This window comes from Leucopleurus acutus (assembly GCF_964270905.1).
Source record: "Leucopleurus acutus genome assembly, chromosome: 1".
NCBI classification, from domain to species: domain Eukaryota; kingdom Metazoa; phylum Chordata; class Mammalia; order Artiodactyla; family Delphinidae; genus Leucopleurus; species Leucopleurus acutus.
In genome coordinates this window covers 125,460,343-125,485,586 of record NC_139142.1, presented here as the reverse complement: position 1 = coordinate 125,485,586, position 25,244 = coordinate 125,460,343, and the positions used below count along the sequence as shown (strand labels likewise).

Sequence of the window (25,244 nt, the reverse complement as noted above, 5' to 3'; positions counted from 1 at the left end):
AGGCAAGTAAATAAACAAATATCCCCTTAGAGGTAATTTTGGCCGAACAAATACCTTATGTTTTCAATGCTCCATCATCTCTGCCAGTTTAGAGACGTTGGTGGGGATGGAACAGGGCGATAACTTTAGTCAGACACTAGCTATAGAAAATGGCTCACAACCACAGGTGGACAATTTGTATTTGGATAACTAGGCATATACTTTATGTCCTGAGTTTGGTTTGGTCATTTATAGTGAGTTTACACACAGTCCTTTAGTGGAACATTTAGGCCTGGTTCAAAAATTGTCAATGAATTGCTGTCTAGTTCAGCTAAAACATGTTTTTGTTTTATGATTAGTGATCAGAATGCCATGTCATCTAGTCGGGCACAGCAAATGCATGCCTTTTCCTGGATTCGGAATACCCTAGAGGAGCATCCTGAGACTTCACTGCCCAAACAGGAAGTCTATGATGAGTACAAGTAAGTATTATGTGTATATGTCAGGCATGCAGTATATTAAAGAGATGATATACTACACTTGGCTACAATGATTTGTTTTATCATTGGCAAATATCATACTGGTATATGAGAGTTTAACTTAGAAATCTCTGGATTCCATTCATTTCTAAGCTCCTCTGGTAGCGTGTGTAATAAAGAACAGGATTACTGAATAAAAGGATTTCTTTAGAGTTCTTCTGGATCACAGGAGGGATGTCTGAAGGCAGAGGGACAATGGAGTAGGTTTGGTGAATAAAAGGATTCCTGTGAAGTTCTTAAGGATGACAAGAAGGGTGTGTCTGGGGTTCGTAGAGGGACAGTGGACGGCAATAAATAAATCAATGCATAAGGAAAAACTAAAACATGTTTTTTATTTAGATTTCTTAAATGTCTTTTTCATGAATCCAAAACTTTCCTAATCATTTTCTGTGCCAACCCGAGAAAAAGCTAAGTATCTGGAATGTTGTGAATTACTTAGTCAGTTGAAGGAGTTCAGTGGCTTGCACATAGAAGACACTCAAACAGTTTTGATTGTACAGATAACTTATTTAAACACGGAAAACACAAGTATAGAGGCTAATGGGCCTTTCTGGATAAATGTCATAGATGCTGAATCTAGTCTTGTTTAACATTTTATAATTGATTTGGAAGCAGGAATTTGTTCTAGCAGAGTAAGTGAAACCAAAATTTTCTGGGTATTGAAATATCAAAGCAAGGACCACGTATGTGTTGTACTTACACAATGTGGAAGAAAAGTGTCAAATAAGTGCTGCTGTTAGCCAGTGTAAGATGATGCAAAAGAACTACACTTACTGAGAAGATTATTGGTATCTAGAAAGAAAACTTTCTGTGCTCATTCAAAATTCTGATTCCCTCACCTTAAGAAATGCAGTAGAACTGGAGAAAGTCTAGAGAAATATGTCTGAAATAATCAAGGCAACAAGGGTAAACTGAACAGCTTTAGATTTTTCCTCTTTAGAAAAATTAAAGCTAAGAGTACATGTGATGCAAGTCTATAAAGTTCATTTTCTCAGTCTACAACAGTCTACTGAATACCTGCTATGTGCCATGTCAAACCCTGTAAGAAGTTCTGAGGATAGAACAAATAAAACACAGCTTCTGCCCTCATCAAGAATATGAAAAAACAAAAACAAACAAACAAAAAAATATATATATAAAAAATATATATATAGTGAGCATGAATTCTTAACTACAAGTTAATTCTAATTAAGATACAGATAACCTTGTGAAACTACAAAGAAGTAAATTTAAATTCATTAAAAGTTTATTAATATCAAGCAAACGTGATATGTTTAAGAAACCCTGTATCGAGGATCAAGAGAATAGGTTCTGTTGTTAAACTTGTGTGACCTGGACAGGTGTTTTAACCACTATTTTTTCAGTTGCATAATCTATAAAATGAGGTGATTGAAGAGGTATGAGGTTTCTTTTAGCTCTAAAATCCTGAAAGTTGTCTGAGGTAGGAAATGAGGAAAACAAATTATCCAAAATGTCTCATGTTTCCCAAAAGGCAAATCGGACAAATTAATGCATGACATTTCCATAATGAATTAATAAGGAAACCGAGGATATTTATATATTTTTGAAGTGATATCCTTCCCCAGCACAACCCTTTGCATCACCATTAGAGACAGCACCCTACATTTGTGGAAGTATGACTCTGAACCATTAAAGTAGTCCTTACGTTCCTAAAAGTTTCCTGCCTTGGGCAAAGCACAGTTATATTTTTCTATAATATTTTGCTGTGAAATCATTTTCTAAGGTTCTCATAAATTCTTACAATTTTTTTCACTAAGAAAAGTTAAAGGTTTTCCCTAAACAAAAGAGAACCAAAACATAACATTGTTTTGGGACAAGGAATGGTAGCTCCAATTTTGAGCGGTTTATTCGCAATTCAGTAGAGAGCAACTGAAATAAAAGGAAGTAACTTAGACTAGAGTTTTAAAAGGAAGTAGTAGGTAAGGGAAATTCTTGATAATGACGTAAATAGGAAAGAAATACCAGTTCTGTTCATGGAATTTGAAAGTATTATACTAATGATTGTCTCTTTATAAAAATCAGTATATTACTATACAATAGTACTGTAACTGAGTCTGAGTATTTTAGTTCAAAACACATTTCACTAAGAATGTACGCTATTCACTGTTGTATTCTACATAGTGTTTCCACATAGTAGGCACTAATTTAATATTAAGAGTGACTAGGGACCAGTCTCTCCCATCAGGAAACTTGCACAAGCCTCTTAAATAGCCTCATCCACCAGAGGGCACCCAGCAGAAGCACTTCAGACCTAGGGACACATACAGACTGAAAGTGAGGGGATGGAAAAAGATATTCCATGCAAATGGAAATCAAAAGAAAGCTGAAGTAGCAATACTCATATAAGATAAAACAGACTTTAAATCAAAGAATGTTACAAGAGACAGGGAAGGACACTACATAATGATGAAGGGATCAATCCAAGAAGAAGGTATAACAATTATAAATATATATGCACCCAACATAGGAGCACCTCAATACATAAGGCAACTGCTAAAACAGCTATAAAAGAGGAAATCGACAGTAACACAATAGTGGTGGGGGACTTTAACACCTCATTTACACTGATGGACAGATCATCCAAACAGAAAATTAATAAAGAAACACAAGCTTTAAATGATACAATACACCAGATAGATTTAATTGATATTTATAGGACATTCCATCCAAAAACAGCAGATTACAGTTTCTTCTGAACTGCACATGGAACATTCTCCAGGATAGATTACATCTTGGGTCACAAATCAAGCCTCAGTAATTTAAGAAAATTGAAATCATATCAAGCATCTTTTCTGACCACAACACTATGAGATTAGTAATCAGTTACAGGGAAAAAAAACATAAAAATCACAAACACATGGAGGCTAAACAATGCGTTACTAAATAACCAAAATATCACTGAAGAAATCAAAGAGGAAATCAAAAAATACCTAGAGACAAATGACAACGAAAACACGACGATCCAAAACTTACGTGATGTAGCAAAAGCAGTTCTAAGAGGGAAGTTTATAGCAAAACAAGCCTACCTCAAGAAACAAGAAAAATCTCAAACAATCTAATCTTACACCTAAAAGAACTACAGAAAGAAGAACAAACAAAACCCAAACTTAGTAGAAAGAACGAAATCATAAAGATCAGAGCAGAAATAAATTAAATAGAAACAAAGAAAACAATAGCAAAGATCAATAAAACTAAAAGCTTGTTCTTTGAGAAGATAAAGAAAATTGATAAACCATTAGCCAGACTCATCAAGAATAAGAGGGAGAGGACTCAAATCAATAAAATTAGAAATGAAAAAGGAGAAGTTACAACAGACACCACACTAATACAAAGCATCCTAAGAGACTACTACAGATAACTCTATGCCAATAAAATGGACAACCTGGAAGAAATGGACAAATTATTAGGAAGATATAACCTTCCAAGAGTGAACCAGGAATAAATAGACAATCTGAAGAGACCAATCAGAAGTAAAGAAATTGAAACTGTGATTAAAAACCTTCCAACAAACACAAAAGTCTAGGCCAAGATGGCTTCACAGGTGAATTCTGTCAAACATTTAGAGAAGAGCTAACACCCATCCTTTTCAAATGCTTCCAAAAAATTACAGAGGAAGAAACACTCCCAAACTCATTCTGTGAGGCCACCATCACCCTGATACCAAAACCAGACAAAGATACTCAAAAAAAGAAAATTACAGACCAGTATCACAGATGAATATAGGTGCAAAAATCCTCAACAAAATACTAGCAAACAGAATCCAACAACACATTAAAAGGATCATACACTATGATCAAGTGGGATTTTTCCCAGGGATGCAAGGATTCTTCAGTATATGCAAATCAATCAACGTGATACACCATATTAACAAACTGAGAGTAAAAACCATATGATCATCTCAACAGATGCAGAAAAGGCTTTTGACAAAATTGAATACCCATTTATGATAAAAACTCTCCAGAAAGTGGGCATAAAGAGAACCTACCTCAACATAATAAAGGCCATATACGACAAACCCACAGCAAACATCATTCTCAATGGTGAAAAGCTGAAAGTATTTCCTCTAAGTTCAGGAACGAGACAAGGATGCCCACTCTCGCCACTATTATTCAACATAGTTTTGGAAGTCCTAGCCACAGCAATCAGAGAAGAAAAAGAAATAAAGGAATACAAATTGGAAAAGAAGATGTAAAACTGTCACTGTTTGCAGATGGCACGATACTATACATAGATAATCCTAAAGATGCCACCAGAAAACTACTAGAGCTAATCAATGAATTTGGTAAAGTTGCAGGATACAAAATTAATGCACAGAAATCTCTTGCATTCCTATACACTAATGATGAAAAATCTGAAAGTGAAATTAAGGAAACACTCCCATTTACCACTGCAACAAAAAGAATGAAATACCTAGGAATAAACCTTCCTAGGGAGACAAAAGACCTGTATGCAGAAAACTGTAAGACACTGATGAAAGAAGTTAAGGATGGTATCAACAGATGGAGAGATATACCATGTTCTTGGATTGGAAGAATCAATATTGTGAAAATGACTATACTACCCAAAGCAATCTACAGATTCAATGCAATCCCTATCAAATTACCAATGGCATTTTTTACAGAACTAGAAAAAAAAATCTTAAAATTTGTATGGAAACACAAAAGACCCCCAATAGCCAAAGCGGTCTTGAGGGAAGAAAAATAGAGCTGGAGGAATCAGACTCCTTGACTTCAGACTATACTACAAAGCTACAGTAATCAAGACAGTATGGTATTGGCCCAAAAACAGAAATATAGATCTATGGAACACGATAGAAAGCCCAGAGATAAACCCACACACCTATGGTCAACTAATCTATGACAAAGGAGGCAGGGATATACAATGGAGAAAAGACAGTCTTTTCAATAAGTGGTGCTGGGAAAACTGGACAGCTACATGTAAAAGAATGAAATTAGAACACTCCCTAACACCATACACAAAAATAAACTCAAAATGGATTAGAGACCTAAATGTAAGACTGGACACTATAAAACTCTTAGAGGAAAGCATAGGAAGAACACTCTCTGACATAAGTCGTAGCAAGTTCTTTGTTTGATCCACCTCCTAGAGTAATGGAAATAAAACCAAAAATAAATAAATGGGACCTAATGAAACTTAAAACCTTTTGCACAGCAAAGGAAAAACCATAAACAAGACGAAAAGACAACCCTCAGAATGGGAGAAAATATTTGCAAACAAATCAGTGGACAAAGGATTAATCTCCAAAGTGTATAAACAGCTCATGCAGTTCAATATTAAAAAAACAAACAACCCAATCCAAAAATGGGCAGAAGACCTAAATAGACATTTCTCCAAAGAAGTCATACAGATGGCCAGGAAGCACATGAAAAGCTGCTCAATATCACTAATTATTAGAGAAATGCATATCAAAACTACAGTGAGGTATCACCTCACACCAGTTAGAATGGGCATCACCAGAAAATCTACAAACAACAAATGCTGGAGAGGGTGTGGAGAAGAGGGAACCCTTTTGCACTATTGGTGGAAATGTAAATTGATACAGCCACTATGGAGAACAGTATGGAGGTTCCTTAAAAAACTAAAAACAGAATAATCATATGACCCAGCAATCCCACTACTGGGCATATACCCAGAGAGAACCATATTTCAAAAAGACACATGCACCCTAATGTTCATTGCAGCACTATTTCCAATAGCCAGATCATGGAAGCAATCTAAATGACCATTGACAGACAAATGGATAAAGAAGTTGTGGTACATATATACAATGGAATATTATTCAGCCATAAAAAGAAACGAAATTGGGTCATTTGTAGAGATGTGGATGGATGTAGAGACTGTCATACAGAGTGAAGTAAGTCAGAAAGAGAAAAATAAATATCGTACATTAATGCATATATGTGGAACCTAGAAAAATGGTACAGATGAACTGGTTTGTAGGGCAGAAATAGAGAAACATGTAGAGAACAAACGTATGGACACCAAGGGGAGAAAGTGGTGGGCTCGGGGGGTGGTGTGATGAATTTGGAGATTGCGATTGACTAATATGTATAAAATGGATAAGTAATAAGAACCTGCTGTATAAAAAAATAAATAAAATTCAAAAAAAATGAGTGACTTGAATGGAATCTGATCTTGACATTCATAATAAAATTTCAGTGTTATAAGACTTCATAAGTCTTCTAGTACACTACCATCCCCATTGTATAGGCAAAACATTAAAACTCGAAAGTTAGGTGACTCTTCCAGTGTTCCAAAATTTGTCAGGGATGAATATAAGGCTAGAACTCAGATTCCATGAGTAGTTCATAATAGGTGAGAAGGCAAACCTGTTCAATTTGAGTGATATGAAGCAGAGTGAGTAGAATAGGTTGGGAAAGTAGTTAGAAATAAAGTTGCCTAGGGCTTCCACTTAGTGTCAATAAATAAGCTGCACAAAATATGAATCTGTTAATATACAGTTAGTATACATGCATACAGATAATGTGAGTGTTGTAAGAGACACAGCACAGTAACATCTATTAGCAGCATGCCATGTTCTAAGAAGAAAGTATGTTTGTGTTTCCACAGAATTACAGCATGTGGGAGCTCCAAGCTATTCTCTCATTTCATTGTACATTGCCTAAAACCATAATTTGCTATGTGGGTTTAAATAACTTGATGAAAACTGTAGAAAGGCTAGAGACAGGCAAAAAGTAGATCAAAGTATTAGGAAATAGATACTTAAACGTTTTTAAATTATGTTGTCTAGAGAAAGCAAAATGGAATATAGCTATATTTTTTTAAAGGACAAGAAGTTTAAATCACAGGAGGAGAGATTTCAATTAGACACAAAATAACACTTCCTGCCAGAAGAGATTTTTAGAGAAATTTTGTCCTTTTCTAAAGGCCTTTTGGACTAGTCATTTTCCAGTTTGGAGTGCCTTAATGAGATTTCCTGAGTAAAAACATAGAGTGACAAACCTTAAATTGAGTCTGTTCTAAATATTCATTGAAAAATATTATTAATGTGAAATGTACATTTATTTTAAGCCATTCCTATTCATTGCAGTGATGTTTAGATATATTTGTGTGAAAATCAATCCCTTTCATAGCCATTAAAGTCAGAATCCCTTTGAGAGAAAAAATGAAGATGTAATCTAAGACAGTATGGTTTCTTTTAACTGTATTTTTATGCTAAATTAAGATATTAATAGAACCAAAGTTTTAAGGGACTTCCCACATGCAAAGACAGTCGATTTACAAACTATTGTGAATTTTTATATTTGTTGAAACTTCTGAAGTCTGATAATCACATGTGTTTATGAAAGTGATGATTAATGTGTTAATTTTTCTAATTATGAAAGTAGTATGTGTTCATCATGAATGTTTTGGCAGGTAGTTATAAATGTATAAAAAGAAAACTAGCACCAGTAATCTTACTACCTACAAGTAACCATTTTGGCTTATTAATTCTTTTTATTTTTTCTACCACCTTCTTTTCATGTATATGTTCTTGTTATTGTTTAATCAAATCTTGACCCCACTGGTTACACAATTCTTGAATGGGGGAACAGTTGCAAATAATACTGCAGTGAACATTCTTGACTATATAATTTAGTGTAGATTATTACAATTGGAATTGCTGCTTATGAACCATTATGTATTAAGGATATTAAGTATTGAAATATAAGTTTTTTTCAAGATTGCTGTTTATTATTTAATTTTTTAATAAGTAGTCTGATCTGTCTTCTTTCTTTGCAGCTTGTAACATTGCTATTATGCTTAGAAAGAACTTCTTCCCAATGCCATTAGCAGCTGAATACTCATGTGTATTTTCCCTAGATATTACTTACTTCATTTTTCACATATAACCCATTAGTTCTTCTAGACCAAATATATACATTTATTTTGATAAATGCCATAAGATAAGGAGCTAATTTTAATTTTTTCTAAATGGTTAATTTCCCAGTCTTATTTATTGACAATTTTTTTCTCAATACTAATCTATAATGTAATTTTTGTCTTACTAAAGCCTTTAGGATTCAATTTTCTTCCTTTGTATTTTTCTGTTCTTATGCCAGTACCATACCATTTGTAAGTATTTTAGCCATTAAATGTTTAAAAAGCTAGTGGGAACAGTCTTCCTTCATTATTCCTCTTTTTCAAAAATTTCCATGGTTTTATTTTCATACCACTTAATATTTCTTGTGAAGTTTGGAATCACTTTTCTAACTTTTTTTTAAAAGGGAAACCTCAAAGGAATTTTGATTCAAAATGCATTAAATACGAAAATTTATTTTAGAAAAGTTAACTTCAGAGCTAGAAGTACGTTTCTTAACATCTTTCTCGTGTCGTTCAGTAAAGTTTTAGTTATTTTTCCTTCAATTGACTCCACTTATTTTTCTTGTTAAGTTTATTCCTTACAAATTTTTATTATGTTATTTATATTATGAAAAATGTATTTTATTATTGGTTTGGTTTGTAAGCTATCTGTAGACTTCTATTATATTTATGTTGCACATTTTATATTTAGTGAACTTTGTTTAATCCTAATTTTTCAGCTGTTGCTTTGGACTCTTCTGGGTAGCATTTATCCTGTATATCTTCCTCATCCTCTTTATTTAATTACATTGAATTGATTTTCCTTCTGACTTTGAATAATAGCAATAATAGGCATCATTTTGTCTTACAGTTCTTTGATGTTAAGGGTGTATCATTTATAATTGACCAAGACTTTATTGGCTTTCTTATGAGAAATTGATATTGAAATTCATCTAATGCTTTTTGGGCATCTGTTAAGATTATTCATTGCTTCTTCTGTTACCTATTGATATGATATATAAAGATACTACCTAATATAAACCCTTCTTTTATTCCTAGAATGAATGTCTTCTTCATGTCAAGATCTGTAATCTTTTAGCATACTGTTGGTTTCTATTTTCAAGTATACTTTTTAGGATCTTTGCATCTATATTCATAAGTGAATATGGTCTGTAATTTTCTTTTTTTGTGCTGTCTTTGTCAAGTTTTGATATCGGGTTTGGCCAGCTTCGTAAATGAATTAGAACTCTTTCCCTAATTTCCTGTGCTTTGGAACAGTTTATATAGTTTGGGAATTATTTGTTCTTGAAAATGTTAAAGAACTCAACTATAATACCATCTAGGCCTGGAACCTTTGTTGGAGGTAATTCATTGACAATTTGGGGTTTTTTTTTTCTGGTTAGATATTTACTTCATTAGTCAGTTTTGGTAATTGGTTTTTCCTGGAATTCATTCAGATTTTCAAATATATTGGCATAACATTATATATACTGTTTTCTCACAAATTGAATATCTTCTTTATCTGTTATATCCTTTTTTATATTTCTAGTTTTAGTCATTTGAATTTTCCTCTTTTTTTCAAAGTATATTTAGCTGTAGTTTATTTTTATTGGTTTTCTTAAAAAAAAACCCAAGATTGATAAGTCAGTTTTTTTTTTTTTTTTGCCTGATGTCTCATTTTTAGGTGTCTATTTTTGTTATCCTGATTTTCTCAGGTTTTTTCCTTATTAAATGGAATGCTTACTTTGTTTCCATTCTTTTCATATTTAAGATAAAAAAGACGGCACCATTACAATGGAGAAGCATATGAAAATGATGAACATCATCCTTGGGGTGGTGTTCCTTGTCAGACCTCCTAATATGGCCAGTGAATAACACTCACTGTTGGCATTTTATTTGCAGTAGTGATTGAGTGAAGGACCGTAATCATAATATGCTCACTACTTGCTACTGTTTGTTTTAATATTCAACTATAGTAGTGTTTTAAAAATTAAATGAAGGGGCTTCCCTGGTGGCGCAGTGGTTGAGAGTCCGCCTGCCGATGCAGGGGACACGGGTTCGTGCCCCGGTCCGGGAAGATCCCACATGGCGCGGAGCGGCTAGGCCCGTGAGCCATGGCCGCTGAGCCTGCGCGTCCGGAGCCTGTGCTCCGCAAGGGGAGAGGCCACAGCAATGAGAGGCCCGTGTACCACCAAAAAAAAAAATTAAATGAAGAATAAACTTGAATATAAAAGCTCAAAAAAAAAAATCTCCGAATTGGATCTTTATTTTTAATTCCACTTTCATTCCTCTGCTATACACGGCTTGGTAGTCAACATTCTACACGACTCTTTCCATTCAGGAGAGCCATCTTTATATCTATGAATTTGCCTCTTATAGTTCTGGCTGTATAGTCCTTAGGTATGGATATGATTACCTTTATTTTCTAATATACCTTTATTTTCTGATAGTGTGCAATTATAGCTTTGATTTCTTCTTTGACCCAAAATAGTTAGGAGTGGTTTTTTTAACTTTTCACTTGCTTGAGGGAGTTGAGGTTTTTTTCCATTTTGTTTTGCACTTTATTAATTCCTAGTTTTATTATATTATAGTCAAAGAATGTGGCTCATTCAGTTTTTGATTTTTTTATAATCATTGAGGTTTACTTTCAGACTAACATTCAATTTTTATAAATATGTCTGGACGTTCTCTTTATTTGCACTGTATATTGACTTATATTGATAAGCACTGAATCCAGTTCCTGTAATTTTCAGATCCTTCGAATTCTGCAAGAAGTCCTTACTCTTTTGTCTGTTTAATTAGTTTAGCATGAGTACTGTGTTAATCTCTTACAAAAGTGATATTTCTCACAGTTCATTATGGTATTTTTAATGGGTTTTACTGCACAGGTCTTGGGGCTGTTAGACAAAAAACATTCATGATTGTATATCTTTATGATAGTTAAAGCCTATTGTCAACAACAAAAAAAAGATCCTCTGTCATATTAAATGCATTTTGTCTTAAATTCTCCTTTGATACCAATATTTGTAACCCATTCTGGATATCTGTCTAATATAAGTATATAGTTTTCCATCCTTTTATTTTTACCATTTATGTCATTTTGTTTTAGGCATTTACATTATTATGTTTCTAAAGTTTTTAATCTAAAATTGTCTTTGGTCTTAAAATCTGACCATTAGGAGAAGCTGGTGGAATGAACCAGTCTCAGAACTCTGATGTTTGCAAACACTTAGCAACAGAGACAGCAGCAGCCACAGTTCCTGCTGCTTTTTCCTGCTGTATGCTAGAGAAACACAAGCATTAATCCTAAGTGGATTTCTTACTAAATAATATGTAGCCTGTTTTAGCATTCCTGAAAATCTGTTTGCTTTCATTCTCGGTAGGATCACAAATGTTCAGATTTATAAACTTGACAACTTTGGCTGCAGTGTTCCCTGGGACACAGATGTTCTCTCCAAATCCATTTTTTTTTAATCTATGTAATATTTTAAGGAATATGATTATTTTGCTTTTTATTTTTTTTAATTTAAAAAGAATTTATTTTTATTTTTGGCTGTGGTGGGTCTTTGTTGGCTGCGTGCGGGCTTTCTTTAGTTGCAGCGAGCGGGGGATATTCTTCGTTGCAGTGCACGGGCTTCTCGTTGCGGTAGCTTCTCTTGTTGCGGAGCATGGGCTCTAGGTGCGCGGGCTTCAGTATTTGTGGCATGCGGGCTCAGTAGCTGTGGCTCGTGGGCTCTAGAGCGCAAGCTCAGTAGTTGTGGCGCACGGGCTTAGTTGCTCTGCGGCATGTGGGATCTTCCCGGACCAGGGCTCGAATCCATGTCCCCTGCATTGGCAGGCGGATTCTTAACCACTGCGCCACCAGGGAATTCCCTGTTTTGCTTTTTAGTTTGTGCATGGTCATTAATTTTGTATGTGTGATACTTTAGTGCTTACCTATCTACGTTTGTAATTTGTTGTATTAATCAATGTAAATTAAATTCTTAGGACAACCTTGAAGGTAGAAATAAATTCTAATAACATATTTGTTTTAAGACCTTTAAAATAGTGAACATTTCATGAGTTAAATGACATATATATGTTTTACAGCAACCTATAATCTAGGTCAGACCTAAACATATGTGTAGAATTTATAAATTTCTTAAATACGTATTGTTTAATGTTACATCACCTGTATGAAATAAATGGAAGCAGATATTATTCCTGCTTTGTGGATGATGTTCTTATGATTCAGAAGTGAATTGTTTTGGACAAATCTGAAACCAGGTTTTCTGACTTCAAAGCTGGACTCTTTTTACATTAATCCCTATTACCTCTAGAAACTTGTCCCAAATGCTATCCTTTTTCTTTTTTATATAAATTTATTTATTTATTTTATTTGGCTGTGTTGGGTCTTCGTTGCTGCACGCGGGCTTCCTCTAGTTGTGTGGCACATGGGAGCTACTCTTTGTTGTGGTGTGCGGGCTTCTCATTGCGGTGGCTTCTCTTGTTGCAGAGCACGGGCTCTAGGCACGCGGGCTTCAGTAGTTGTGGCTCACAGGCTCTAGAGCACAGGCTCAGTAGTTGTGGTGCACAGGCTTAGTTGCTCCGTGGCACGTGGGATCTTCCCGGACCAGGGCTCGAACCCGTGTCCCCTGCACTGGCAGGCAGATTCTTAACTACTGCACCACCAGGAAGTCCCTGCTATTCTTTTTAAAATTTAAAATTTTAGAGTAGCATTTGCCAAGCCTTAATTGTATTTTAAATATATATAACTAATTGGAAATAGTAAGCTAAAACTTAAAAGTGATCAATTTTGGGATTACTGACTTTTTGTTCATATTTGATAGTTAAATATATACTAAATATGCTTAAGACATAAATTGGTTTAAGATTTTTACCATTTAAATTTACATTAATATTTGTAGTCTGAATTGTTACCCTAAATACATTGTCTAGCCTTTAAGTTATTACTTTTCAGGTAAGTTTTTTTTTCACACTTCCTTGGTGTGGCCTGTTGCACAGAGGTCCTTATCCTAGTTTTCTGTTTTCCCTGTGTTTCCTTTGACTTGATTCTCAAGGAGCTAGTTGATAATCTGTCTTTCCCTCACCTTCTCTATGTTTCTGACCTCTGGTACTTTCACAGAGCACCCATTTACTCTCATCTTCCCCTCCTCAACTCTTTACAATAATAATAGGAAGAGCAGTAACAGCACAGTGGAGAATAAAGCTGGAATTGTAAATATTATATCAGGAAAGGAACTAGTTCTGTTATTTGACACATTTGTAGAGAAGACTGACTGACTTGTCCAAAATTACACCAACTGTACTAAACATATGTTATAGTCATAACTGGAACTACAAAGCAAGTCTCCTAATTTAAAATCAGTCCTTTCCAATACCCCCACCCATGTAAACTGCATGTTCATGAGCCCAGCTGTTCCATATCTTGAATCTTTCTGTTATCAATCCATCACTGCTCTTACTACCTTAACTTTTTCGTCTGCCACTAACATGATATGTTGCAATTGATAGGCACTGAGTACTTTTCTTTTAGCTAATGCTATTAAGACTTCAACATTACTACTCCTGAGGACAAATTAAAATAGATTATTAAAAATAAATTAATTTGAGTGCATTAATTCACCGAGCATTATATGCACACAATCCCTGCTCTCAAATAGGAGAAACAGACCAGTAAGTAAACAGGTGCAAAGAAAGAGTTACTATAGCTTAACTTGGTGAATTGAAGGCAGACATCACAGAAGAGGTGACTTCTATAAAAACTGAGAAGTTTACCAAGCAGACTAGGGATTGAGAAGGGGGTTCTAGGTGGAAGGTGCAATACGTAATGCATGGAGGCTTATAATCAGAGTTCAGGAGAAGATGTCAGAGACCAGGCCAAAAACGTTAGACTACTTCCATGACCAGGTCATGCAGGCTCACTGAAAACTTAATAAAAACAAACATCGGCAGAAAGTGAGAAACTGTAAGGTTAAGGAGAGAATTAGTATTTAAGAGTTAGGAACAGGAAGAACAAGAGCCCTCCAAAAACGAAGAGGAATTTAAAAGAGAAGCAAGAAAGCATGTTGTGTTATAATGTGAGAAAAGAGATTATTTTGAGAAGGGAATTCGCTCCAGTCTCGTGTGCCTCAGGCAGCTCAAGTAAGAGGAAGACAAGAAAGTCAGTTAATAGCCTATTTGGAATCTGTTGCCAGAGCAGTTTCCACATCGTATTAGGGAATGAAGCCTGATTTCAATGTCATGAAAGGTAAATAGGTGGGAAGTAAAGAACTTGAGTAGAGACTTATTTTTAAAGGGTTAGAGAAAGAAAAAGTAGTTAGAAGTAGAGACGTGAGGTGGAGAGAACAGATTTTTTTTTTTTTTTTCAGTCTCATCCATTAGGGATCAAGTTAATTTGCATATAGCAACATGCAATGAGCAGTGGCTGCAACAAGAAGAAGGAATTCAGTTTTCCTTTTGCCAGCTCTGTAATATTAGCAGGGATCCAGGCTTCTAAGTCCCCACTCCACCACCCATAATCCCTAGTCTGGTTTTACTTGTTGCGTCCAAAACGAGCTACTATGGCTGATGGGAAAACTAAGCGACTTAGAATTCAGATGCATTATGGAAGGGAGGAAAAGGTTGGAAAATCACTGATTTATGTTATTTAAAGCTAATCATCCTGTCTTCTGGTTTTCTAAATTACCATTTAAATATAGTGTTTTTTTTCTCTTCCCAAATAGATACTTTAAAAAAAAAAACCTTGCACTAAGCCTTGCTTATAATAAAACCACATTTTTATTTGTGGTAAAATACACACATAAAATTTACCATCATAACCATTTTTAAGTTCATAGTACTGAGTACATTCACATTGTTGTGCTACCACACCACCATACATCCAGGGAACTCTTTTCTTCTTGCAAAACTGCAACTCTGTACCCATCAAACAATAACCCCCCATTCCCTCCTCCCTGAGCACCTGGCAACCACCATTCTACTTTTCTGTCTCTGTGAATTTGACTATTGCAAGTATTACCTCATATAAGCCGAATCATATGGTATTCTCCTTTTGTGAATAGCTTATTTCACTCAGCATAATGTCCTCAAGGTTCATCCATGTAGTAGCATGTGTCAGACTATTCCATTATATGTATTCACAATTTTGTTTATCCATTCTTCTGTGATGGGTACTTAGCTTGCTTCTACCTTTTGGCTGTGATGAATAATGCTTCTATGAACATGGGTGTACAGATCTCTCTTCAGGACCTACTTTCAGTTATTTGGGGTATATACCCAAAAGCAGAATTGCTGGATCATATGGTAATTCTATTTTAATTTTATGAGGAACTATCATATTGTTTTTCATAATGACTATACCATTTTACAACCTCACCAGCAGTGTACAAGGTTCTCCATATCCTTGTCAATGCTTATTATTTTCTGGGGGTTTTGATAGTGGCCATTTTAGTGGGTGTGAGGTGGTATCTTATCGTGGTTTTTTTTTTTTTTAACTTCTTATTTTATATTTGAGTATAACCGATTAACAATGTTGTGATAGTTTCAGGTGCACAGCAAACCATCTCAGCCATACACGTGCATGTATCCATTCTCCCCCAAACTCTCCTCCCATCCAGGCTGCCACATAACATTGAGCAGAGATCCCTGTGCTATACAGTAGGTCCTTGTTAGTTATCCATTTTAAATAAAGCAGTGTGTACATATTGATCCCAAACTCCCTAGCTATCCCTTCCTCCCACCCTTCCCCCCCGGTAACCATTAGTTCATTCTCTAAGTCTGTGAGTCTGTTTCTGTTTTGTGAATAAGTTCATTCATATCGTTTCTTTTTAGATTCTGCATATAAGGGATATCATATGATATTTCTCTTTCTCTGACTTACTTCACTCAGTATGACAATCTCTGGGTCCATCCATTCTGCTACAAATGGCATTATTTCATTCTCTTTAATGGCTGGGTAATATTCCGTTGTATATATATACCACATCTTCTTTATGCATTCCTCTGTCAGTGGACATTTAGTTTGCTTTCATGTCTTGGCTATTGTAACCAGTGCTTGCAGTGAACACTGGGGTGCATGTATCCTTTCGGACCATGTTTTTCTCTGGATATATGCCCAGGAGTAGGATTGCAAGGTCATATGGTAGCTCTATTTTTAGTTTTTTAAGGAACCTCCATACTGTTCTCCATAGTGGCTCTACCAATTCACATTCCCACCAGCAGTGCAAGAGTGTTCCTTTTTCTCCACACCCTCTCCAACATTTATTGTTTCTAGATTTTTTGATGATGGCCCTTTTGACTCGTGTGAGGTGATACCTCATTGTGGTTTTGGTTTGCATTTCTCAAATAATTAGTGACATTGAACATCTTTTCATGTGACTCTTGGCCATCTGTATGTCTTCTTGGAAGAAATGTCTATTTAGATCTTTTGCCCATTTTTCCAATGGGTTGTTTGTTTTGATGATATTAAGCCACATGAGCTGTGTGTAAATTGTGGAGACTAATCCCTTGTCGGTCACATCATTTGCAAATATTTTCTCCCAATCTGTGGGTTGTCTTTCTGTTTTGTTTATGGTTTCCTTTGCTATGCAAAAGCTTTTGAGTTTAATTAGGTCCCATTTGTTTATTTTTGGTTTTATTTCCATTATCCTGGGAGATGGATCAAAAAAAGATATCGCTGCAGTTTCTGTCAGAGTGTTCTGCCTGTGTCTTCCTCTAGGAGTTTTATAGTGTCTTTAATCCATTTTGAGCTTATTTTTGTGTATGGTATTAAAGAATGATCTAATTTTTTTTTTTTGTATGTAGCTGTCCAGTTTTCCCAGTGCCATTTGTTGAAGAGACTGTCTTGCCCCCACTGTGTAGTGTTTCCTCCTTTGTTGTAGATTAATTGACCATAGGTGCATAGGTTTATTTCTGGACTTTCTATCATGTTCCATTGATCTGTATTTCTGTTTTTGTGCCAGTATCATAGTGCCTTGATGACTGTAGCTTTGTAGTATAGTCTGAAGTCCAGGAGCCTGATTCCTCAGGCTCCGTTTTTCTTTCTCAAGATTGCTTTGGCTATTTGGGATTGGGATCTTGTGTCTCCATACAAATTTTAGGATTTTTTTGTTCTAGTTCTGTGAAAAATGCCATTGGTAATTTGATAGGGATTGCATTGAATCTGTAGATTGCCTTTGGTAGTATAGTCATTTTGACAATATTGATTCTTCCAGTCTGTCAACATGGTATATCTTTCCATCTGTTTGTTTTGTCTTCGATTTCATTCATCATCATCTTATAGTTTTCAGAGTACAGGTCTTTCACCTCTGTAGATAGGTTTATTCCTAGGTATTTTGTTCTTTTTTTTTTGCCATACACGGGCATCTCACTGCCATGGCCTCTCCCGTTGCGGAGCACAGGCTCCAGACGCGTAGGCTCAGTGGCCATGGCCCACGGGCCCAGCCGCTCCGTGGCATGTGGGATCCGCCCCGGACCGGGACACGAACCGGCGTCCCCTGCATCGGCAGGTGGACTCTCAACCACTGCGCCACCAGGGAAGCCCGGTTCTTTTTAATGCAATGGTAAATGGCGCCACCAGGGAAGCCCGGTTCTTTTTAATGCAATGGTAAATGGGATTGTTTCTTGAATTTCTCTTTCTGATCTTTCATTGTTAGTGTATAGAAATGCAGCATATTCCTCTGTATTAGTTTTGATATCTGCAATTTTTATCATAAATGGGTGCTGAATTTTGTCAAAAGCTTCTTCTGCATATATTGAGATGATCATATGGTTTTTATTCTTCAATTTGTTGATACAGTGTATCACACTGATTGATTAGTGGATATTGAAAAATACTTTCATCCCTGGGAGAAATCCCACTTGATCATGTGTATGATCCTTTTAATGTACTGTTGGATTCAGATTGCTAGTATTTTGCTGAGGATTTTTGCATCTATGTTCATCAGTGATGTTGGCCTCTAATTTTCTTTTTTTGTGGCATCTTTGTCTGGTTTTGGTGTCAGGGTGATGGTCACCTCATAGAATGAGTTCGGGAGTTTTCCTTCCTCTGCAATTTTTGGGAACAGTTTCAGAAGGATAGATGTTAGCTCTTCTCTAAATGTTTGATAGAATTCACCTGTGAAGCCATCAGGTCCTGGACATTTGTTTGTTGGGAGGTTTTTGTTTTGTTTTGTTTTGTTTTTGCGGTACACGGGCCTGTCACTGTTGTGGCCTCTCCCGTTGCAGAGCACAGGCTCCGGATGCGCAGGCTCAGCGGCCATGCCTCACGGGCCTAGCCACTCCACGGCATGTGGGATCTTCCCAGACTGGGGCACGAACCCGTGTCCCCTGCATCAGCAGGCGGACTCTCAGCCACTGCGCCACCAGGGAAGCCCTGTTGGGAGTTTTTTAATCACAGTTTCAATTTCAGCGCTTGTGCTTGGTCTGTTCATATTTTCTCTTTCTTCCTGGTTCAGTCTTGGGAGGTACCTTTCTAAGAATTTGTCCATTTCTTCTAGGTTGTCCATTTTATTGGCATACAGTTGCTCGTAGTAGTCTCTTATGATCCTCTTTTTAAAAATTTATTTTATTTTTTCTTTTTGGCTGCGCCAGGTCTTAGTTGCAGCATGTGGGATCTTCGTTGCCACGTGTGGTATCTTTAATTGCAGCATGCAGGATCTAGTTCCCTGACCAGGGATTGTACCTGGGCCCCCTGCATCGTGAGCTCGCAGTCTTAAGCCCTGGACCACCAGGTCCTTTGTATTTCTGTGGTGTCAGTTGTAACTTCTCCTTTTTCATTTCTAATTTTATTGATTTGAGTCCTCTCCCTTTTTTCCTTGATCAGTCTGGCTAAAGGTTTATCAATTTTCTTTTTCTTTTTCAAAGAACCAGCTTTTAGTTTCATTGATCTTTGTTATTGTTTTCTTTGTCTCTGTTTCATTTATTTCTGCACTGAACTTTATAATTTCTTTCCTTCTGCTAACTTTAGGCTTTGTTTGTTCTTTCTCTAGTTGCTTTAGGTATAAGGTTAGATTGTTTATTTGAGATTTTTCTTGTTTCCTGTTGTAAGACTGTATTGCTATAAACTTCTCTCTTAGAACTGCTTTTGCTGCATCCCATAGGTTTTGGATCATTGTGGTTTCGTTTTCACTTGTCTCTACGTAGTTTTTGATTTCATCTTTGATTTCTTCAGTGGTCCATTGGTTGTTTCATAGCATTACTGTTTAACCTCCATGTGTTTGTGTTTTTTATAATTTTTTTTGTAGTTTATTTCTAAGCTCATAGCATTGTGATCGGAAAAGATGCATGATATGATTTCAATTTTCTTAAATTTACCAAGGCTCGCCTTGTGGCCCAGCATGTGGTCAATCCTGGAGAATGTTCCGCGTGCACTTGAGAATAATGTGTATTCTGCTGCTTTTGGATGGAATGCTCTGTAAATATCAATTAAGTCCATCTAGTCTAATGTGTCATTTAAGGCCTGTGTTTCCTTATTGATTTTCTGTCTGGATGATCTATCCATTGATGCAAATGGGATGTTAAAGTCCCCTCCTATTGTTGTGTTACTGTCGATTTCTCCCTTTATGGTTGTTAGTATTTGCCTTATGTATTAAGGTGCTCCTGTATTGGGTGCATATACATTTACAACTGTTATATCGTCTTCTTGTATTGATCCCTTGGTCATTATGTAGTGTCCTTCTTTGTCTCTTATACCAGTCTTTATTTTAAAGTCTATTTTGTGTGATATGAGTATTGCTACTCCAGATTTCTTTTGATTTCCGTTTGCATGGGATACCTTCTTCCATTCCCTCATTGTGGTTTTGATTTACATTCCCTGAATGATTAGTGGTATTGAGCATGTTTTCATATGTTTATTGACCTTTTGTATATCTTCTTTGGAGAAATGTATTCAAGTTCTTTTGCCCATTTATGCATTGGGTTGTTTGTTTTTATGTTGTTGAGTTGTAGGAGTTCCTTATATATCCTGAATATTAACCTCTTATGAGCTATTTACATTAATTTGTTTTTAATTCTACAAATAATATGCAATATGTGTTCATTATAACAAATTAAAACAGTCTGAAAATATAACATCAAATTAAGATCTTTGTTTATTCCCCCCTTCATCCCACTATGCTCTTGAGATTTAAATATTCCTAACAGCTTTATCTTCCTGTTCTTTTTTTCTATACCTATGAGTCCTGTCAGTTATTCATACGGTTTTTTATTTAAAATGAAACTATACTGTAAATGTTGTTCTTACGTTTATCACTAAGCACTATATCTTAGGTAGTTCTCCTTGTCTATATATGTAAAGTTATTACATTCTTTTTCTTTTTACTGCTGCACAGTATTTCATAATATAAATGTTCCATGGTATGTGTGTGTGTATGTGTGTGTGTGTGTGTATGTGTGTGTGTTTATAGCCTTTATTGATGGACATTTAGGTAGTTCCTGATTTTTTCTACTATTAAAAAAATGCTCAACAGCCTTGAATTAAGTATCTTTGCACTTGTATGAAAGTAACATTGAAGTATACACTGTGATTGACTCTTGAGCATTGCAAGGGTTAGGAGTGCTGACCCAAAGCAGCCAAAAATCCACTATAAATTTACACTTGGTACTTCATATCCTTTGTTCTACATGTGTGAATTCAACCATCCAAGGATAGTATAGTACTGTAGTAGTATTTATTTTAAAAATTTTGCATATAAGTGGACCCATGCAGTTCAGCCTCAGGTTGTTCAGGGATCAGTGGTACTTGGAATTGTTAGATCAAAAGCTACAGTTTATCCATTCTAATTTAATTTTTGAATGATTACATTCACATGATTATAAATCATAAAGCATAAAAAGTATACAAGGAAGAAATTCCATCTCCTCTTTGTCTTTCAGCCACCCATTTTCTAAACCTATAGGCAGCAACTCATATTACAGTAAGTCACCTATATACGAACCTTCAAATTGAGAACTTTCAAAGATGCAAACGTGTTTGCATGTCCAGTCACGTAAGTTAGTTCACGTGTCTGGCATATATTGTCATGTGCATGCATCCTCTACAAGTAGTTTTGCTTTTATGTACTTTACAGTACTGGATAGAGTACAGTAAGTAGTACAGTATCTTTATTTCAAGCCCAGGATGTCCAGAAGCAAGCATAAAAGCAACGGTGGTGTAGCTGGTACTTTTCAAGGTACTGTACTGTAAGGTTAAAAAGGTTTTCTTTATTTTTTGTGTTTGTTTTTTCTGTATTATTTGTGTGAAAAGTATTATAAGCCTATTACAGTACAGTACTATACAGCCGATTGTGTTAGTTGGGTACCTAGGCTAACTTTGTTGGACTCACAAAGAAATTAAACTTACGAATGCATTCTCGGAACGGAACTCATTCATGTGTAGGGGACTTACTGTAGTTTCTTTTCTGTCATTGCAGCAATATTTTGTAATACTGTACAGGTAAGCAGTATTACATATTTTTGTTTCCTCTTTCTTTACGTGCTGTCTACATGGTTTTTTGCTTTGCGTTTGTTCACCCAGCAACGTATCCTGAGATCTATCCATAACAGAACATTAATTATTAATCGTTTTACTATACTGGCATACCTCATTTTATTGTGCTTTGCTATACTGTGCTTCATAGATACTACAGTTTTTACAAATGAAAGTTTGTGGCAACCCTGCCTTAAGCAAGTCTGTTGACACCATTCTTCCAGCAGCATTTGCTTACTTCATGTCTCTGTGTCACATTTTGGTTAATTCTCACAGAATTTCAAGCTTTTTCATCATTATTATTCTTGTTATGATGATCAGTGATCTTTGATTTTACTATGCCTCACTGAAGGCTCAGGTGACAGTTAGCATTTATTAGCAGTAGTGTTTTTTAATTAAGGTATGTATGTTGTTTTTTAGATGTAATGCTATTGGACACTTAATAGACTACAGTATAGTGTAAACATAGTTTTGTTATGCACTGGGAAACCAAAAACTTCGTGTGACCTGCTTTATGGTGATGTTCTCTTTATTGCGGTGGTCTGGAACCCAACCGGAAATATCTCTGAGGTATGCCTGTATAATTATTATAATTAAATAATTATAATTAATCTTAATTATGAATGGCCTCATCTCATTCTATCATATGAATCATTATGTATATTTAGACTTCAATTGATCGACATCTAGGTTGTTTCTAGCCTTTTTGGCAATACTGACAGTGCTGCTGTCAATGAACACACACGTATATCAGTAAAACAAATTCCAATACATGAAATTACTAAGGATTTGTGTTTTTGTAATTTGGACAGAAGTCATCTAACACATAGAGATGCACATTCTTTTTGGTCTTCATTTCCTGCATTATCTCTGCTTCTGAATTTTTATTCTTAGTTTATTTTTTTTTTAAATCTTCTTTCATGTTGGAGATTTTCTTAAACATGTCCAGTGCTCTTTGTTATCTTCATATTTTGAAAGGCAAGCCAGAGCTTGTCTGCTGTTGGGCTTTACTTTTAGGTGACCAAGCTTTATTTTGAGAGATTTCCAAATGTCTCTATGTTCTCCAGGTGTCTCTCTGTTCTTCAGAAGGATTCTTCCAAACTTCTGCATAGGAAGCACCACTGGCTACTGGGAATAGTTCTGGACGTTGGGCAGGGAAGGGAGAAATGGAGTATTCTGTTAGCAGACTTTTAACAAATCTGCACTGCATTCCCCTTTCCCCTCCCCACTACCACCCAGACTGGCTTGAGATTTCTACCTCACCTTTTGCTTTCTCTTGACTGTCACTCACTCCTTTTAAATTTCTCTGAAGGGTTAAGTTATTCTGCCTGGGAGATGATTTCTGACCACTGTTACTCTGTGCCTTGCGGGGGGTGGGAGGATTTATTCCTTATATTAACTTTTTTTTAAGCATGTGATCTGTCCATTACATTTAACCAGAATTTTTCTTCACTTACGTTGGCATATGACAGTGTAATGCAGCATATGATTATGTAACTTTCTCAAGTTTTCTGGCCTTCCAGATTAATCTTAAATCCCCATAGGAACCTAGCACCTAGGAAGCACTTAAACAGTGTAAATAACTACCCTGACAGCCTAAGGCAGAATAACTTTTAGATCTCTAAGAAGTTTCTTTCAGTAGAAGTGGGCCATACATTAACTTCCTCATGTCTCATTCACTCTGCAACACACCATATTCTGTCTTCATTAAAATTTTTTAGGCAGAAGTTATTACATTTTTTAATAATTCAAGTCTGTGAATTTGATGAGATAACATAGAAAAATATTTTAAATGTATGCTTAAAAATATTAACTTTATTAACTGTATTGCTTGTATGCATTACATTCTCTCCTGCAACTCTCTGGAAGAAACTAATCAGTCAGCATGAAATCCCTGCATGTCTCTGGGAGCATATACCCTATTTACTTTATCTCCTACACACACACCCCGACTCCACCCCACCACCCGTCCGTTCTCCCTTCCTCCATGGCACCCTACCAACTATAAGCAGCAGTACTATTGAATTTCTAAAAACTTTAAAATTGCGTTGGGTGTGTAGGTTAAAAAATTGTTTACTGAAAGTAAATGAGTTTATAACAAGTCTTTTCTTTCCCAGCTCTTAGCACGTCTTCCCTGAGTGTACTGTCTCATCTAGTAGCCAGACTAGACATGACCAGCATATACCCAAAATGCACCTGTCCTCTCTTTCTGAGAGTTCATAGATATCCTGGAAGGGAGAGAGAAATTATATATAAAATTGTCACTTCAGAGTAGTTTGGCTAAAAATTGCAATCACCTGGGGTGCTTTCAAAACAAGTCTGTTTCTCACCCCTGTCTACCCAGATAGTCCAGTTTAATTCATATGAGGTGCAGCTGGGCATTAGGAATTTTAAATGCTTACCAAGTGTTCTTACTTTGAGGCCAGAGTTGACATGTACTGCTTTAGAGTACTGGTTCTCAACTACAGGTAGTTTAGCCCACCAGGGGACATTTTTGGTTGTCACAACTGGGTTGTATTACAGGACACTTATTAATTCAGGTGAAGTCTAGGTGTGCTACATACGGGCTACTTAACCATTTTTATTTTACTGTTAGATTTGCCTTTATGTTTAGGTTATAGTATGTTTAAATTGAAGAGTAAAGGGTACTCTGATTTTTCAGAAGCCTTTAACAAGGTAATGTGCCTGGATGTTTTTGTTTTTGTTTTTTACTGGATCACTTTGCTGAAGGATAGGGAAGTAAAAATGAGGGTAAACAAATAACATCTTTAAAGGAGAAGTACAAACAGCAGGGTAGTCCTCTGTGGGCCATGTAAGAAGAAAGGCAGTTTACGCTGAGCTCTATCAGGCCAAGAATGCCAGCAGTATATCAACTGTAGGAACAGTCCTAAGGCATATAAGTTGGCAGAAAAATCCACATAAGCATATTTAATCAGGAAACTTCACTGTGGGCAAAAGTAAGTGTATTTAAGAAAATAACCTGTATTACAGGAAGAGGATTTTCAGCTACCTTTTATAAATGGCTCAGGAAGATCTTTATAAATTATATCCTGGGAAGAGTAGCCTAACGTTGTGCCATGGCCAAAAAGATTAATCATAGTGGGTACCATCAGAAAGAAAACAGAATTAGAAAACAAACATTTCACCCTTTCACAAAACCATGATGCTGCCAGGTAACGCAGCCTGAAATTTGCCAAGTAGACACTATACGTCGTACATGAATTCATAATTTTGGGAATATCCTTACTATTTTAGATCTCTTCAGCTTCTATTCAGTACTGTCATCATCTACCCTGAAGAACTGTTTTGTGTTCAGGGCAATTTCTCCTCCAACTTCTGTTATCAAAATTTTCAAATATAACAAATGTTGAAAGAATAATGTAAGAATATGCACATATTCTCCACCTAGATTC

General features: G+C 35.8%; 1 protein-coding gene across 1 annotated transcript in view; it reads left to right on the top strand.

Annotated features, from left to right (window-relative positions):
* Nucleotides 1-25,244, top strand: part of RFX7 (regulatory factor X7) — a gene marked incomplete at its 5' end in the record, with an annotated part of 150,023 nt that overhangs the window by 83,264 nt on the left and 41,515 nt on the right. Inside the window, one exon of the mRNA XM_082846338.1 lies at nt 339-461. Within this exon, the coding sequence (XP_082702464.1) occupies nt 339-461 (123 nt within the window). The remainder of the gene's footprint in view (nt 1-338; nt 462-25,244) is intronic.